Here is an 18,866-nt window from a genome sequence, read left to right as displayed (position 1 = left end):
AGGCTGCCTTATATATTATGAATCTTTAGGCCTATGAGAATTCCTCTCAGTGCAAGTTAAATCTAATGAGCTCCTCTATTTGCTGTGGTGGATTTGCAGCTGTGATTCAAACACCATATTTAAAAAGAAGCTTTAGCTTAATGATTATCCACTTTACACTTGCTGTGTTTATGTTAAGTGATAAAATTAAATATAGATTGCACATAAAAAGACAGCTCTCATGGGGAAAAATCCACTTAAAAGGAAGTTTTAATTATCTGGAAATTAATTATGAGGTTACTGTCTAAATGCAGCAAGAGGTGTGAGGATTTTAAAGGTCTCCAAGGCCATCAATCTGCCACAGAGGGTTAAGCAAACAATCATACAGTGGGCAATGTTGGTTCTGGCAATTAGGTGTAATGAGCATCTGGTCAGGGACGGATGAAGACTATTAAAAAGTTTTTGTAATTTGTAACTGATGAGTTTCATCAAAATATTCATAATTATAGTTATGCAATTCTGGCAGGAATGTCTGAAAACTTAGAGTAAACATTTTATTGAGATTTGGCGAGGATATCAAAGCATAGAGATTCAAAGTATCTTCAAGCATCTTTGGTTCGAACCATGGGGGTTAGGCAAATAATACCTTGCACTATCAAGGTAAATGAGAAATTGAGGAAAAGTTGAAATTTTGAGAATCAGATAAGCAGGTTTTTTATATTCTCCCTATACAATATGTAAGGGTCAGTCTGCCCTATAAATAAAATAGACAGACTATTTCCTATTAAAATATATGCACATGTATTTGCATATGACTAACGACAATTCATGTAGAATTTGAAATGCTTATAACCATTTTTATCATTCCCCACAGGCAATATGGCCCACTAGGGAAGCAATAGAAGTAAATGATCATGAGTGAGCCATTTAACGTTTTAGTACACTGAACTGAAATTTCTTTTGGCGTGTGTGAGGCCCATTTTTAACAACAGCTGAACTGAAAATGTTTCAGTTAGATAAAAACACACACAAAAAAAAAAAAAACAGAGGATAATACATGAGTTTGGCTTAGAATGTCTTTGTATGGTAGGAAGTTTTTAGTTCCATCAATACCCATTCTGGCTGGAGAGCTGAATGTTAATGCTCGTATTCTTCTACTGGAATTTCCAAGTACAATAGCCATTGTTGTGTGACAGTTCTCTGATAATTTAATGGATTGGAAACACAATAAAGCAAACTCGTTAATTTGCTATTGAAAAAAAATATGACGATTATAAGAACTTTCACTGTTTTTGGAAACATGTTGAGTCCCTAAGCTGAATGGACCAACCAGTAAACCCAATGACTCCAAGTTAACCATCAGCTGTGGGGAATACCATTTAGACCGCACTCTTTGATGTTGTAACCCATTTTTTGTAAAACTTTTTTATACTATGTGATATAAATACATTGGTTTAAACATTTAAAATTGATGAAGTAAATATTGATATATAATCTTTTTTTTTAAATATTAATATATAATAATTTTTTTTAATTAGAAGTTGCCTTAAAAGTCCTATTAAGAGTAATTTAGTTTTTCTAGATACAGGAACTTTGACTGTTAACCCTAAATGTTATGTTTATACATGAGGTTGTTTCATAAGGCCATGAATAGAAGGTGATGTGCAAAGTACAATAACCCAGTGCAGCCAGTCATATTTCATTATACTGAATTCAGATCACTAGAAGCCTAATTCTATTGGTCACTGTGAGATATTATATCCTGGACTTACTGTATAATCAGTCAACAATTCAGCTTTTCACGTACCTAGAGTACATAGGTCTGGTCCTGGATACATACCAGACAAAAGTCTTTCCTCCAGAAAATAAAGTTCTTTCTCTAAGGGCTCATGTTTAACAACTGAAATGCAAAAGAAATCCCAGTGACATTTTTCTTGGGTCTAATTGTGACCTCCTTCAAAGCAGTAACTTTCAACCAGTTCCTTTGAAGAACTCTCCAGATAAAGCATATTATCAGCATGGAAAAAGCAGGCGCTTTCCCTGAATCTATCCATGCACCTTTCCCCTCAATCAAGAAACTCCTTGTCCTGGTAGGTCACTACTTCAACTCTAATAATTGGCAAATCCATCTTCTGTACAATTGGAAGGTTCTTACAAGGCCTAACTGCATTTGAAGAAGCAAACTAGATCCTCTTATGGACAGAAACTCACTTCTCAGTGATTTCTGCAGTCGCACATCCAAGTAGTAGAAAATTGGCAGGCGTATGATCTCAGCTACCACTGCTTTGACCAAGGGGAATGGTCTCTTGTAGACATCCTAGTCTCCAGATACAACAACAAACTCCCTCTGCTTGTATACAGAACTAGGGATTGATGGCTGTTGAAACCAAGGTTCTAATGCATAGAGGGGTTTCTTAGTCTGCAATTTATACCTTGCTGAAGGCAAGAATAGCTACTCCCAGGAAGACTTATTATAATACCTGGAAATCTTTATTTTCCTGGTGTGAGCACAGTAATTTTAATCCTTTATATTACTTTGTGCCATTCCTGGCTATACTACAAACAGGTATTGACCACAATCTAACTCTTAACATCATGAAGAGGCAAGTTTTAGCCTTATCCATCCTTTTACAAAGGTCTCTCATTCCCTTATAGAAACCTTTATGCAAGGTGTTTCTCTTAGCGGGCTGACTTTGCATCACCTTGTACCATGAGACACTAACTTGTTTGTCTGTCTTGCAGAAACCACCCTTTGAACCCATCTAGGATATTTCCTTTAGAGATTATTGCCAGCAAGGTAACCTTTCCGGTGGCTAAGGTGGTTTCAGCCTTGCACTTCAATGAGGACATTATTTACCATCTTTGTGCCCTCCTACTAAGAACCCAAAGGAAATCTCTTTCTATTTGTCCCTTCCTCGGGTCATTACAAAGAACATCCGCTTCAAAATCCGTCTCTGCTAAGTGGATAACTTATTTGATTACTAGATCTCATTCTCTAAAACAGTGGTCTCCAAACTGCGGCCCGAGAGCCGGATGTGGCCCTTTGCTTGCCTTTTCCGGCCCTTGGGACACTATTCTTCACACTGATACGAGACACTATTCTGCCAACTGACACCAACAATGGGGCACCATTTCTCCCACTGCCTCCAACAATGGGACACTATCCCTCCTCCTAATACCAAATGTGGCAATGTTTACTCACTGATGCCAGGAAAATCTCCACTCCAGATGGCCACAATCCGGCCCCCCTAAAGTCTTCAGTCAAAAATCTGACCGAATCCTTCGGGGTCTCCAAACTTTCTAATCCTTTGTTTAGAAAGTTTGGTGACCCCTGCTCTAAAACAAAGACCTCTGCCTAAACAATTTTTTACACACTCAACGAGATCTGTTATAGTATGCTGGGCTTTTAGGCACCAAGCCTCTGTCATCCAACTCTCAGGCCACCACCTGGTCTTCTGTTCATACTTTATTAAAAGTTTACCAGGCGGATGTCCAATCTTCTGCTGACACAGCTTTTGGCTGCAAGGTTCTTGCAGCAGCACTCTAAACCCTTTTTTTTTTGTTGGCCTGTTGATACAATTCCATTTGCCTAGATGTTACCCACCCTTATATTCATTGCTGGGGACATCTCATGATATTGATTTTTTTCAGGTAAGTTAAAATTCTGCTCTGTTTCCTTTGGGTTCCTAGAAGGAGGGCACAAGGATGGTAAATAATGTCCTCATTGAAATGCAAGGCTGAAACCACCTTTAGAAGAAAGGATGGTCTAGGTTTTAATACATGTGCAAGAGGCTAAATTTAACTTGACATGAGCTGCTTGCAATCTCATGTACAGCAGAGCTCAGTTTGGAAGAGGTAAACGCAGCACAAAGATCCAATTATTTGTGCTACAGTTCTCATATGCTAAACAGGAGCATGCAGAGGAGAGAGCAAAGTGACAGAGAAATTAACAAATAAGTATGCTGCATCTCCTTTCACTTTCTAGTAAAAAACTGAGGAAGGGACAAGACCTGAAAGCATTTCCTATATACTGCCCTGGTCTCCTGCCCTGCAAGACTGTGTGACGGAGCTGTGTAAATCTTGAAAAATTACATGGTTTATATTTGGTTAAATATTACATATAAATGAACATGTTTTCTGTATATTTTAGTCTGTTTACTTAAAGTAATATTAAAGGCAATATTTTTTCCATTACCCCATCTTCTGGAAGTCTTCTGCAAGCACTGCCTGCTTCTCTTTGCTCTGGGTGACTCCTTAGTAAGCTGTGGGCTGTGAGGGCAACCATGCGGGTGCATTGCCGAGCCAGGTAGTGTGCGCCTATAGACAAACACAGCATTGGTAAGCCATGCCCCTGCTCCCTCCTCACAGGAGTTTGAGTGACAGCAGCAGGTGCTTATGGTTCCCCTGCCCTCTGTTTCCTGTGAAATCAGAAAGAGAGGAGAGCAGTGCTGCAACGAGGATAGCACCAGATTGTGAGAGGAGTCAGGTAAGTGTTTAGGGATGGGTAGGAGGGAACAGTTAGTGCTTTTTATCCTAATGCAGGAATAACATTTAAGGTAAAAAAAGTAGTTTGACTTTAGAATCACTTTAATCCCTAGATTTTCACCAACTCACTTTGAAATTCTGACTGAAAACAATAGCAATTTACACTTTTCTATGTAACAAATCATTTATTATTTTGACCAGCTCCATTGAAGGTAGCAATGAGATTCAATTAAATTTACACTGATGTCTACAGAGATATAAAACATACAGAGTAACGGAGGCCAAGCTCAAAAATGGAAATACTTACAAAATGAATACGGCAATAATACATTGTGCTAAATACATCTTCAGTACTATTCATAGTCCTTGTTTTACATGAATCCCTGTTGTGCCCCTTTTCTGTTGCAAGAATGTAGTTGTTGATTATGTAAATTAAGATGTCACTGAGATAAATAGACCAAAAAAGAAAGGCAAGTTGTTGTAACAATGTCTCTAATCTTATAGCAAACGTTATGAGTCGTCCATATTAATGTGATGAAATGTATAAATATACAGTGTAAAGCCAAAGTTATTAAAAATGTCATAGAAAACTAGACATACCACTATATTTTTTTTTATAATCTTTATTGAAGACAAAATAACATGTCATGTCAAACATTTCCAGTAGTAAAAAACCATAAGCTTAAAAGGATATGAATAAAATGTGGAGTACAAATAATAAACAAGGGAATAAAAGGAGGAACAGCGGTTGTATAGCAGAGTAAAACCAGGCATCCCCATTGGGAATTGGGGGTAGCCCCTATGGTACCGTCACCAACTTGTATATATAAAAAAGGAAAAAGCTTGACAAAAATGCCTGGTAACTAGCACTAGGCTAGTAAATACCAAGGAAGGTGCTAAATTAACTACAGAGTAGCCCGGTTGGCCCAAATGCTGGGGGTGGGGGCAAAAATTGCCTCCAACCAAACCCCCCAGCACACCACCTACACCGGGCCACCCCGAGGTGTATTGTAAACACCGAAGGGGAGAAACAGAACCAAACTCAGGAGAGGTGGCCTCCCCAACGGTGGCAAAATGCTAGAACTACATGTCAGGCTAGTACATTATTAAGTAGTACATAAACCAAATTGTAGAAACAAGAAAACAGTCATTGTTTACAGAAGGAAAAAGAAAAACAGGAACATATCTTAAAGCCCCACACTATCAAATTTTCTGCTGATTTTTGTCTTCAGATTTACCAAAACCATGTAGTGCAAGGGCCTGCCTGATTGCATACAAATTGAAACACCTAAGGTTTGACCTCATATTATAAGGTTTTGGTAAATCTGAAGGAAAAAAATCAGCAGAAAATCTGATAGTCTGTATTATCTTTTCTGTCTCACTGCTGCCAAAGCTGAATACGTTGTTTAGGGGATAGTTCTGCCAATTCCAGCAATGCCAGATCTAAACTGGAGGACACTCCAGATGGATCATAAATGTGTTCCAGCCAAGATGACCAAATGCTGGTGAAGCGGTCATGGTTACCCTTGACATACCACTATATTTAAAGTGGTTGTAAACCCTTACAAACCACTTTGACCTACAGGTAAGCCTAGATTAAGGCTTACCTGTAGGTCCAAGCAATATCTCCTAAACCTATATGGTTTAGGAGATATTTGCCCGAAAACGGGCACCGCTGTCTACGGCGCATGCGCCGTAGACAGCGGCGCGCAGGCGCACTGAGCGCGGCATTTCCAAGAATGGAGCTGCCGCGCGTGTCGACTCCCGTGCGCATGCGCGGGAGTGACGTCATCGCAGCTTCGCCGAATGACAGCGGCGGAGCTGCGAGACGCCACCAGCAAGATGGATGCGACGGACTACAGGGGACAGCGGCGACTTCGCTGGCTCCTGTGTCAGGTAAGTGACACATAATGGGCTACTATGCGATGCATAGTAGTCCATTATGCTTTGCCTTTGCAGGGAATGAAAGAGGAAGTAAACCCATCAGGGTTTACTTCCTCTTTAAGAAACAATTCAAAAAGCAAGGTACAGTCTAGTAAGCCATAGCAACCAATCACTCATCACTTTGCAAAAATCAGAAAAATACAACATATTTAAAATGATTGGTTGCTGTGGATTTTGTTCACTGCTTTTTTTATTGAATACTTTGGTAATATCATTGAAAACTTGAAACAATTGTATTTTTTGGGGGGTTTATTTACTAAAAGAGTAGCGAATGTTCAGGTTTTTTTTCTTGCACAGGATTGGATGATGGGAGTCAAAGCAGCTCATTTATCTCATTCACTACCTAAATTAATTTTCACTTTGCAAAAGGAATTTTAACTTTAACTGCTCCTTTAGATTGATCTGAAACGGGCCACTCTGACACTATAGTAACACATTGCCAGCAACAGTGTGACATGGGTAAGCCTTCTATTTACCTAGCCAGGGAAATGCTTCCTGGCCAGCCCCAAATGCTACTAAATTTTGTTCATTAACAGCAGAGCAGCAAAACAATATTTGATTGGCCCCACTGGTGAGGAGGTTATACCATAGAAAATGACAGGCAATCTTTTAGTGATTCTGGCTCTGGTGACATATCACCCGTGTGACATCAGCCTTATGGAAAAAGTGTTATGTCAGTTCTAATTACCATTTTGTAGTTCAAAATCAAGCTGCAGTTAAATGAAAAATGTAAGAATTACAAAAGATTAATAGAAATTGCTTATGTAATTCAGATTTTAAATACTGTGCTGACAAATCTGGCAAAGAGTAAGCAACTTGTTTTAATAGTAGGAGATAGTATTTGCACATGTGTGTCACCTAGGATTTACATGGTGGCTGATTTACTACATTTTAAGCTGGTTTGTGAAATTTGTGTTTAATTTAAATATCCATTCAGTTTGTGGATCGGATTTACAGGCATGATTCTCAGAGTCAGACTTATCCACTCTAGCATTTGCTCGCCCTGTTGACAATTATCATGGCTGGGCATTGAAGCAGTCTATAGCACTGAGCTCAAGCCAAGGTCTGAGTTCTGCAATGTGGAAAGTCACACTTCTGTTTAGAAGCTATGTCAGAAAGGGACAGAAGTAGGAAATTTGAATTGAAAATAAACATGAATCATTTAGCACAGGATTTTATGAATATGCATGGTTTAATAAAGTCAGTGGTTTTCTGTGTGGTTATTCCATGTTTTTTGACATGCATTTATCGTACTGCACTGTAAATGATAGTTTTTGAATTGCTATGCTTTTGAGGCAGATTTGTGTTAATAAGGGTAGAATTGAAATGTATTTAGATAACCAAACCCAAATGCATAAAGGGGGGGGGGGGGGGGGAGAGAGCAATACCCATGGATGCAAGAAAATTTAACTATAAAATACATTTGTATTTACAGATTTATAGGGATAAAATAGATGTAGTAATACTTGTATATATGAGCCTTAAATTAATGTAAAACATGAACAGAGAGGAAGAATGCTAAACATATATATTCTTTACTGCAATTTGGTATTAGCTACCGACTTACTGCTATTTATTGACATTCTGAATAGAAGCCCTTGTACACATGGTTGGAAATTCTGACCACAAAATCCGTCGTTTATTTTCCGACGGACTTTGACCGAAACTGGTGTTGCATACACACGGTCGGACAAAGTTGTCGGAAAATCCGATCGTTCGGAACGTGATGACGTTTGTTCGTTCCGACTGGACTACGTTCAGCCTAGTAGCCAATAGCTTTGCTCTCGTACTTTGATCTGAGCATGTGTGCCACTTGTCCAATCGGAATTCTCTACAAACGATCGGAAAAAGTCAGATCGGATTTTGTTGTCAGAAAATTTGAGATCCTGCTCTCAATTTTTTTGCGTCCAAATTACAGACAGAAAAAGTACACACACGATCGGATTTTCCGACAATATAATCCGATCAGACAGTTTCCGTCGGAATTTCCAGCCGAGTAATGTGGTTCATCTTCATACCAACTCAAAAAAAAAGTAATATTTATACAGTTGCTAAACTCATCATAAAACTTTAAAAAGATACATTCTTACTTACACTTACTTTTCCTTTCCATAAATAATTTTTGTTCTCTTGCAATGTCTCTCTGAACTTAATAGAAAATGTAACTACTCCAGAATGAGTTGAATGAGCACAGCCCTCTCCTCTGCCTTACATAGTTGCCGGGAAGAAGTGAGAGGCAATAATATAGAGTGCCACTTGAGTCTGCTGAGGCTGTGGACATCACAACCAAGGTGGTGAATGTCTACACAAGGGAGGCTCTTAAATAACATGACTAAAGTGCATTAAATATACATTTAAAAGAGTAGTGAAGGAATCAATGACTGCGGATTGCTGAGTTGTCAGTCTTCAGTGAGCAGAAAGATGGTGCCTGTCAGTCACCAGCTCTTTGCTCTGCCCGTCCAGCACTCTCTGGAGTGCTTGGCTATGGAGGGGACAGAGCGACTGGCTCCGGCTTTTAGTGGTGGCTGTGCCAGCTGCCAGTCAGGCATCTGGGCGGATCCCGACATTATTGTTGGCATCTCTGCAGAACCTGGCCTGGCCCTCTGATGTCAGTTGACAGCAGGCTTTTAGTTCTTATGATATGCTCTCCTTAAGTTTTGAGCACCGACAGAGTTATGTAATACCTTTTGAACCTCCTGAAAATAGCTACACATCTGTGTGGAGGTGATAGGACATTAGTTACACAAAGCTTTTTTCCATTACCCCATCGTCTGGTCTATGGTCTATGGATCGTCAGGTCTAGGGAATCTGGACACAAGTACTGTTTTTCGTTAGTCAAGATTCCAGTTGAGTATGACCTCTTTTCTAGTGCAGATGGAATATGCATTATTTCAGGGAGAGAAGAAATCGTTAAGCCCAACCCACTTCTTTCAAGACAAGCCCACGTACCTTTACTACAGCATACATACATGCAGCTCAGATTTGCATTTATATGGATCATTAAATAAGTTAGCTTTAAAATAACATTTACATATTAAAATGAGTAAACTTTTTTTAGTAACTCCTTCACGGCGACGTAATGCAATTATGTGGCCTTCGGCTTGAAGGGGCTGTAATGGGGTGATGCATGTAGCTGAATGCATCACCCCGGTACCATAGAGCCGATGGTCGGTTTTCTTGTGATAACAACTGATGTGGCTAAGGAGCTGCTTGGCTGTTATGTTCAAACTACCAATGTGAGGTATCACTGCAATCATTAGAGTGAGAGCAATAATTCTAGCACAAGATCTCCTCTGTAGCTTTAAACTGGTAATCTGTAGAAATGTTTAAATCGTTGCCTATGAAGATTTTTACGTAACGTAGTTTGTCACCATTCCACCATGAGTGTGTGCAATTTTAAAGCATGACATGTTAGGTATGTAATTACTCAGCATAACATCATCTTTCACATTATACAAAAAATGGGCTATCTTTACTGTTTTTTTTTAATTCATGAAAGTGTATTTCTTCCAAAAACTTGCATTTGAAAGACTGGGGCAGCACAGTGGTGTAGTGGTTAGCACTCTTGCCTAGCAGACCATGACTCTACCTGCCTGGAGTTTGCATGTTCTCCCTGTGCCTGCGTAGGTTTCCTCCCACACTCCAAAGACATGCTGGTAGGTTAATTGGCTTCTGTCCAAAATTGGCCCTAGTATATGAATGGGGACCTTGGATTGTGGGCTCCTTGAGGGTAGGGACTGATGTGAGTGTGCAATGTACAGGGATAGGGACAATTGTAGACACTCACTCAGGTTGAACTGGAAGGACTGGTGTCTATTCAACCTTACTAACTATGTAACTATGACTGCTGCGGAAATACAGTGTGAAATAAAATATTGCAACGATCACCATTTTATTATCTAGGGTCTCTGCTAAAAAATATATATATAATGTTTGGGGGTTCTAAGTAATTTTCTAGCAAAAAATACAGATTTTAACTTGTAAGCAACAAGTGTCAGAAAAAGGCTTAGGCACAAAGGGGTTAAACTCTCAGGGTTCTGTTATTCTGACCATGCTATCTAAAAAAGCTTCATATAAATTTTACAAAAAAAAGACACATTCCATACAAAAGAAATTAAAGTCTAACCTATAACCTATATATACAGTATCTCACAAAAGTGAATACACCCCTCACATTTTTGTAAATATTTTATTATATCTTTTCATGTGACAACACTGAAGAAAGGAAACTTTGGTTCAATGTAAAGTAGGCAGTGTATGGCTTGTATAACAGTGTAAATTTACTGTCCCCTCAAAATAACTTAACATACAGCCATTAGTGTCTAAACTGCTGGCAACAAAAGTGAGTACACCCCTAAGTGAAAATGTCCAAATTGGGTCCAAAGTGTCAATATTTTGTGTGGCCACCGTTATTTTCTAGCGCTGCCTTAACCCTCTTGGCATGGAGTTCACCAGAGCTTTACGGGTTGCCACTGGAGCCTCTTCCACTCCACTATGATGACATCACGGAGCTGGTGGATGATAGAGACATTGCGCTCCTCCACCTTCCGTTTGAGGATGCCCCACAGATGCTCAATAGGGTTTAGGTCTGGAGACATGCTTGGCCAGTCCATCACCTTTACCCTCAGCTTCTTTAGCAGTGGTCATCTTGGAGGTGCATTTGGGGGCGTTATCATGCTGGAATACGTCCCTGAGGCCCAGTCTCAGAAGGGAGGGGTTCATGCTCTGCTTTAATATGTCACAGTACGTTTTGATATTCATGGTTCCCTCAATGAACTGTAGCTCCCCAGTGCTGCCAGCACTCATGCAGCCTCAGACCATGACACTCCCACCACAATTCTTGACTGTAGGTAAGACACACTCGTATTTGTACTCCTCACCTGGCTACTGCACACACACACTTGACACCATCAGAACCAAATACGTTTATCTTGGTCTCATCAGACCACAGGACATGGTTCCAGTAATCTATGTCCTTAGTCTGTCTTCAGCAAACTGTTTGCTGGCTTTCTTGTGCATAATTTTTAGAAGAGGCTTTCTTCTGGGATGACAGCCATGCAGACCAATTTAATGCAGTGTGCGGAGTATGATCTGAGCACTGACAGGCTGATTCCCCACCCCTTTAACATCTGCAGCAATGCTGGCAGCACTTATGCGTCTATTTCACGAAGACAACACCTGGATATGACGCTGAGCATGTGCACTCTTTGGATGGCCATGGCAAGGCCTGTTCTGAGTGGAACCTGTCCTGTTAAACTGCTGTATGGTCTTGGTCACCATACTGCAGATCTAGCCAAATATGGCATATAGCCTATGCCATATTTATGTAGAGCAACAATTCTTTTCTCAGTATGAGAGAGTGAGAGCGATAACACCAAATGTAACACACCTGCTCCCCATTTACACCTGAGACCTTGTAACACTAACAAATCACATGACACCAAGGAGGGAAATGGCTACTCGCTTTTGTTGCCAGTGGTTTAGACATTAACCTCCCTGGTGGTACGATTATTTCGGATTTTAGGTGCTAAAAGCGGTACCATTATTTTGCATGAAAATTTGTCGTTTTATATTGTAGTCCTGCAATTCTTAGGAATAACTCTCTTAAATCTGTCCAAACCAGAGTCTAGCAGACATCCCGGGTATGATAAAGTTTGAAAAATTAAATCATAAATTATAATATAATAAATAATTATAAATAATTGTACCAAATAATAATATAACAATAATAAAAATTATTCAATAATGTAATCAAATCAAAAACACTGAAATTTGCTCAGTTGCAGAATTGTCACTGTCACTACTTTTCAGTATTTGATGACGGATCTCCCCACAAATCGCTATCGCTCAATTCTGCGAGTGATTCTAATTTATTATCGCTGTTTTCTAGCTGGTCTAAAATCATTTTTGATGTACAGTGACAGTTTTGGTTGCTATGGGCAATCTCCAGTTTCCAGGCATAAAGAACAGTTTTTATTACATAAAACTGCATGCAGGACACTGGGCAGACCACTAGGGACAACGGGGATGTGAAATATTTACATACAGCAATGTAATCTGTAAGATTACATTATACTGTATGTTTACTGTTTGTTTCACTTTTTGAATTTGGCGCCGATCTCCGTGCCCGTGCGTCGCAACACTCGCAGGGCACGGAGATCGGCGGTGTGATGCATCGAGCGAGACACGGCTCGCTCGTACAGCGGGGAGACAACGCTGGATCCGAAGGAGAAGGTGAGTAATCCTCCTCCTGGATCCAGCGACGCTGTCCCGAGTCTGACTCGGGGATACCGCTTTTGGTATGAAAAATCCACCCCGAGTCAGACTCGGGAATACCGTCAGGGGGGTTAATGGCTGTGTGTTGAGTTATTTTGAGGGGACAGCAAACTTACACTGTTATACAAGCTGTACACTCGCTACATTGTATCAAAGTGTAATTTCTTCAGTGTTGTCACATGAAAATATATAATAAAATATTTACACAAATGTGAGTGGTGTACTCACTTTTGTGAGATACTGTATATAGAAGTCAAAAGCCAAAATCAGATTAAAAACACAATAATTTCTTAGAATGCGCTTGTGCATAGGTTTCTCTTGTATGAAAATATAAGAGTTTGACATACATTTGTTTTCCCAGACCTAGCCATATACCAAGAGGCAACCCACCTGAACAGGCTGGTCTACACAAGCACTAATCGAGCCACCACTGACTGGAGTTCTGTGCCTCCTTAGCAATTTGGACTTGTCAATGATCAACAAGCACCCACTTGTAGATGCCACATTGTGGACAACTAGGGCTGCATTCCAGTCTATATTCACCATCACCAAGACCCATGCTCCCCATACTAGGCTAAGTCTAAATGGACTTTCGAAACAAACAGAGAACATTTTGACTGATCCAAATTTCCAAACAGTTGCCCATTAAGTAGAATAGATGCTCTCATCTTGGCACATATCTTCGTATTCTACCCTAGGAACAATAAACAGCAAGGGCACCCTCGCCTTTTGAACAGCTGTGTCTTGACTAGACTCCAGTACATCATACCTTATTACACCTCTATACTTCACTGGCGGGCTCAGGGACCCAACATGAAATCCTGTTTCTGCAGCGGTGGGAAGAGGACTTACAGACTACGTTCTTCAAACTCAAAAGAAATGCAAAAAGCTTTAAAAGCATGTGAATATGAGGGAGGTTGGTATAAGCTTTAAACAAGACCCTCCACTGAATATTCCCACAAATCTCTAACTGATATTGGAGATGTCTGGAGGTAGAGAGGGCCACACCACATATTTTTTGGAGTGCCCCAGACTTTGGGAATCAGTAGAACCAATAGTTAAAACCAATACAGTGTCTCTGGCAGTGAACCTGGCAGCATAACTATTGCAAGATACCCCTCTATCCATCAAAAAATATAAAAGCTCATTGCTAAATATTCATTTTCTGATGTGTGTTGTTTTTAATCTTTTTGGATACATTGCTTTTAATAAAGACTATCATTGCTTTTAATAAAGACTTTCATTGGTAAAGACTATCATTCTGCTCTATGCTGTGATGAGGTTATAACCATTATTCAACATGTTTGATTTTATAAATATTTGTCTTGGAGGAGTAAGCAACTAAAAAGCCCCTTAATGCCGTGTATACACCACTGAACTTTCCGGCAGAGAAGGTCAGACGGAATCATTGCGTCGGATATTACAATCCTGTGTGGGCTTCATCTGACTTTTTTCTTCAAAAATTCCAACGGACCTAGAAATTGAACATGTTTCAAATTTGTCAGACAGAATCAATTTCTATCGGGAAAACCGTTCGTCTGTATGCTGGTCCGATGGACAAAATACAACGCAAAGGCAGCTATTGGCTACTGGCTATTGAACTTACTTTTCTAGTCCCATCATAGTGTACAACATTGCGTTCAAAATGAACGGACTTTGGTCCGCTCGTGTGTGGGCAAGTCCGTTAGTTTGGAAGTCTGCTGGAAAGTCCGGTCGTGTGTACGTGGCATTATTCTTTCTGGCTGCCTGTTCAGACAGCCACTTTGTATCTGTGTTTGGATCCATGACACTTATTTGTCCTACTACTATATATATACTTACACATTTGAAATGCTTGCAATGCTATACTGTGATTTTTTTTTTCCTTCTTTGTGTTTCTTTTGACAATGTCCATTATATTTGGGACTTTTTTAATTAAGTGTTTTAGCATAATTTGAATATAAAGATCCTGAATGTTTAATCTATAAAGTACAGTCATTTTAATATAATATTTCAGTTAATGCAATCTAAAAGCTCATTATTCTTTAATGATCCATATAATTGCATATCTTCATGACATGTTTTGCTTTGCATTGTGTGTAATAAACTTTTACAGTATTGTTTTTTTTTTTTTAGAACATATAGAGGTATATTTATATATAAGAATAATCAAAGAGCAATTTGTCCTGTGGATCTGCATATACATTTATTCTGTGTATATAGGGGCAAAAATGAATTTTATAAAGCTATTTTCTCACCCGAGTGAATGTTATTTATTAATACAGAATAGAGTGAATTAGGACAATACAGTATTATGGCCACACTATGGAGCTGGTGATCATATAGGCACTTATTTACTATGATCGTAATTTGGTATTTTCCTAAACCATTTTTTTTTTAATGATAACATTCAACATGGAGAGAAAATAACCTAATAACACTTGGTTTTGTCCCATGTGTACAGAACATATATGCAGTGTCACAGGACAATTAGCTCTGCAATTATTTTTGTATACATAAACCTGTTAGTGTTGCATTTTACCTAAAATACATGTCAGGTTGGAAACTTTAAAATATATCTTTTTTTTTCTGTGCGGACACAGCAGAAATACATTGTAACTCATCTTATTAGCAAGATTTTTAAATGTTTTAGTTTCTTTCTAATAATGCTGACCTTTGCTACTAACAAACGCTTTTACTTTACCTTTTGTAATACTTCCACTAACATTTTCTTATTTCCTTTCCTTCTCTTTTATTTTATTCCTCAATCTCTCTCCCAGAGCAAAGAAAAAGAACAAGCCTCTGAACCTCAAGATTCACAACAGCGTGGGCAGCTGTGAGAATATCCCATCTCAGCGCTCACCTCTTCTCTCCGAACGTTCACTACGTTCTTTCTTTGTGGGCTACCCATCTTTCCTCCCCTCTACTCCCCCTGTTCATACTGAACCTTCTTCTGCAAGTAAGTCTGCATTGAACCAGCTTATGGAACACTTTTTCCTTTGTATGCATGCATGTGTTATTGACATCCATTGAAAATGCTTTAGTACAATATAATTCCCAAGATGTTTCACGGCTGTAGAAGTAGTTAGAATTACAGCTTTCCAGTTAAAGGTGCCTCAAAGATGGGAAGTGACTATGATAATTAATAGGAATCTGCGAATATGAGAGCATTAATTTTCCTGGAAATTCAGTGCAAAACAGGAAATTTTGGCTGCGTAGCATAACACATATTACTTCCAAATATACAATCTGAAAAATAAATATAAGAATCTGGTGTAGCTTTGCATGGTAGCCTATTAGCATCTACTTTCAGCTTGTTCAATTAAGCTTTGACAATACAACCTGGAAGTTGATTGGTTTCTATGCAGAGCTCTACCAAATTTTGCACGCTACAGTTTTAGTAAATAACTCCCATTGTGTCTAAGAAGTTTTCAATAAGCAAATGAAGAGCATTAATTTTCCTGGAAATTCAGTGGAAGACAGGAAATATTGGCTGCGTAGCATAGCACATATTTACTTCCAAATATACAATCTGAAAAAGAAATAGAAGTAAATGCACAGACATAAAGAACACTAAATAAAATAAACGTAACTACCCTAATTATATACTCACCCCGGAAAAAAAACACTCAAAATATACAGTAGATCTTTTTTTTCAGGCACGTTGGGGGGTTTACTAAAATTGGTGCAGTCAGAATCTGGTGTAGCTGTGCATAGTAGCCAATTCGCATCTAATTTCAGCTTGTCCAATTAAGCTTTGACAATAAAACCTGGAAACTGATTGGTTTCTTTGCAGAGCTGCACCAAGTTTTGCACGCTCCAGTTTTAGTAAATAACTCCCATTGTGTCTAAGAAGTTTTGAATAAACAAAACTCACCACTTTGATGAAATTTTGCAGGTGGCAAAAGTGATCAAATCCAATTTGCTGAAAAAAAACACTGTTATAAAAAGTTCTAGAGCTTATTTGATATATCCTTCTTGATAATCTGCTGTTGGGTGTGATTTTTTTTTTTTACATGCTCTTCTCCTTTTGTCTGACATAAGTTTGTACACTTGAGTAATCTGAACATCAGAATTCCTGTCAATGTAATTTAAAAAAAAATCTGTCTACATGACTGATTTCCACCTATGTATCATACTATAGTTTGCTTTAGCCATGGTAGATCTTTACTTTTAATACAATGTAAAATGGTAATTTGATATAATAATATTTAGCTGTGTATCAGGTTTGTAGACCCTATTCACACTTTTTCTGTATTGTTCTCACTTGGATCTTGAGTATAACAGAACAACTATAGAAAGAATAAAAAGAAAATTCCAGCATGGTGGTACTAAAGTGTAGGCTGCACAAAGAATATAGATAATAAGCTTGAAAAAATAAAAATTCAATCATAGTGCCTTCTTCCTTAAGGGGGTTGTTCCTGTACCTTGATCTCTTCTAAGCCATTTTGCTGTAGAAACATATGAGGTGATATACAGTATATAATGAGAAAATACTTCTGGAAGGTGTCAGGAAAATTTTTATTTTGTAATATACAGGAATGGAACAGCCAGAACCAAAATGAGGTGCACCATTGAATTTTATCTGATTATGTTTAGGTTTTAACTGCATCAAGACGAATTTATGAATTACATAAAAATTAATACATTTTCAGAAAGAATAGTAATTTAAACTAAAATTAAAAGCACACTCCAGTGTAAATTGAAACTAAAACCTTCTGATGAATACACAAAGCATAACTCAGTTTTTTTTTAAATCTTGGAATTGTTGTAGTATACCATGCCAGGCAATATTTGTTGGTGATCTGGTAATCCTGGAATGAGGCTTCTTAAGATGCCACAAAACCCACTACAAGGTTACATACAGACAGCCTGGTGTACAAATGTCAATACTTATATGTTTCCCACAACTACCAATCAGATTCATAACTGCCTGAAATGTTTGAATATGGTTAGTAGTACTGGAAACACAGAGAAAGGGAAAACTATACAAAACAGACTCCCAGAAGTACAGACCTACCGGCCTCCTAATAAATCTGTTGGGTGGTCTATGAAAATCTTTCTGCATTACATTGCAGAAAGCTTTCATACATTGAATAACCTTTCTTATTTTAGCATAGTCACTGTGTGTACCTTATAGCATAAGGGACTCATTAATTCCTTTCACCTATTGCCTTGACTTTCTCTTAAAGTTGAACTCCATAATATACACAGATGAATGCAAATCTGTCATTCTGAATACATCAATGAATGTATTTTTGTAAATGTGATCAGTGTAAGTACCTCAATTTGACTTGATAGCAACCTTTTGCCAGTGGTGGCTGGTGTGCTAATTTTTGTTGGGGGGCGCAAACAAACTGAAAAATATTGACCCCCCCCATCAATTGCAGCCTCACTGTGCTCATCAAATGCAGCCACTGTGCAAATCAAACGCAGCCACTGTGCCCATCAAATGCAGCCATTGTGCCCATCATATGCAGCCACTTGTGCCCCATCACATGCAGCCAATTGTGCCCATCAAATGCAGCCACTTGTGCCCATCTTATGTAACTACTTGTGCCCATCATATGCAGCCACTTGTGCCCATCATATACACGGGCAACAAATCAATATATGGCATGGGGTACCAATCAATAGATGGCATGGGGACACCAATCAATACATGACACGGGGACACCATGCCCCCAATCAATACATGGTATGGGGGCACCAGTCAATACATGACATGGGGGGACACCAATCAATACATTACATGGGGACACCAATCAATATATACATGGGGGACCCCAATCAATACATTACATGGTGGGACCCCTGAACTCTGTCCTGTACAGACTATGGCAGTGATGCCCCCTCCCTGCAATGCTGATCGACAGTCCTATGACAAGCAGTGGTCAGTGTCACCAGGATCTGATAAGCCCTCCACATGTCCTGGCTCAGCAGGCAGGATAACAGCCTCCCCACCCTCGTCTCAGATAGCAACAAATCCCTGGCAGGTGGGCAGTGCCCCAGGGACAGACAATCCAAGCTGCCCTGTCTCTCTCTCCCCCCACACTGTCCTCACCTTAGCAGGTCCTGCGGGGGCCCCGCTCCATCCCTGTGCCGTGTGTCTGCCCCCTTCCGCCTCATACACTGCAGAACTATAGCAGTAGTAGTGGCGTAGCCGAGGGTAATCCAGCTTTGACTTCCTTCATCTTCAGCAC

The 18,866-nt window shown here is 39.2% G+C and overlaps 1 protein-coding gene across 3 annotated transcripts in view; it reads left to right on the top strand.

Moving 5' to 3' along the window:
* The window catches only part of KSR2 (kinase suppressor of ras 2), a 683,331-nt gene that overhangs the window by 344,511 nt on the left and 319,954 nt on the right, over positions 1-18,866 (top strand). For all 3 annotated transcript variants that reach the window (XM_077462057.1, XM_077462058.1, XM_077462059.1), the window contains exon 5: positions 15,444-15,622. In XM_077462057.1, coding sequence (XP_077318183.1) covers positions 15,444-15,622 — 179 coding nt within the window. The remainder of the gene's footprint in view (positions 1-15,443; positions 15,623-18,866) is intronic.

This window comes from Lithobates pipiens, unplaced genomic scaffold, assembly GCF_037356315.1.
Source record: "Lithobates pipiens isolate NorthernLeopardFrog02 unplaced genomic scaffold, aLitPip1_a1.2 Scaffold_3, whole genome shotgun sequence".
Lineage (NCBI taxonomy): Eukaryota > Metazoa > Chordata > Amphibia > Anura > Ranidae > Lithobates > Lithobates pipiens.
Note: the sequence above shows the minus strand (reverse complement) of the source record. Positions and strands in the feature narration are given on the sequence as shown.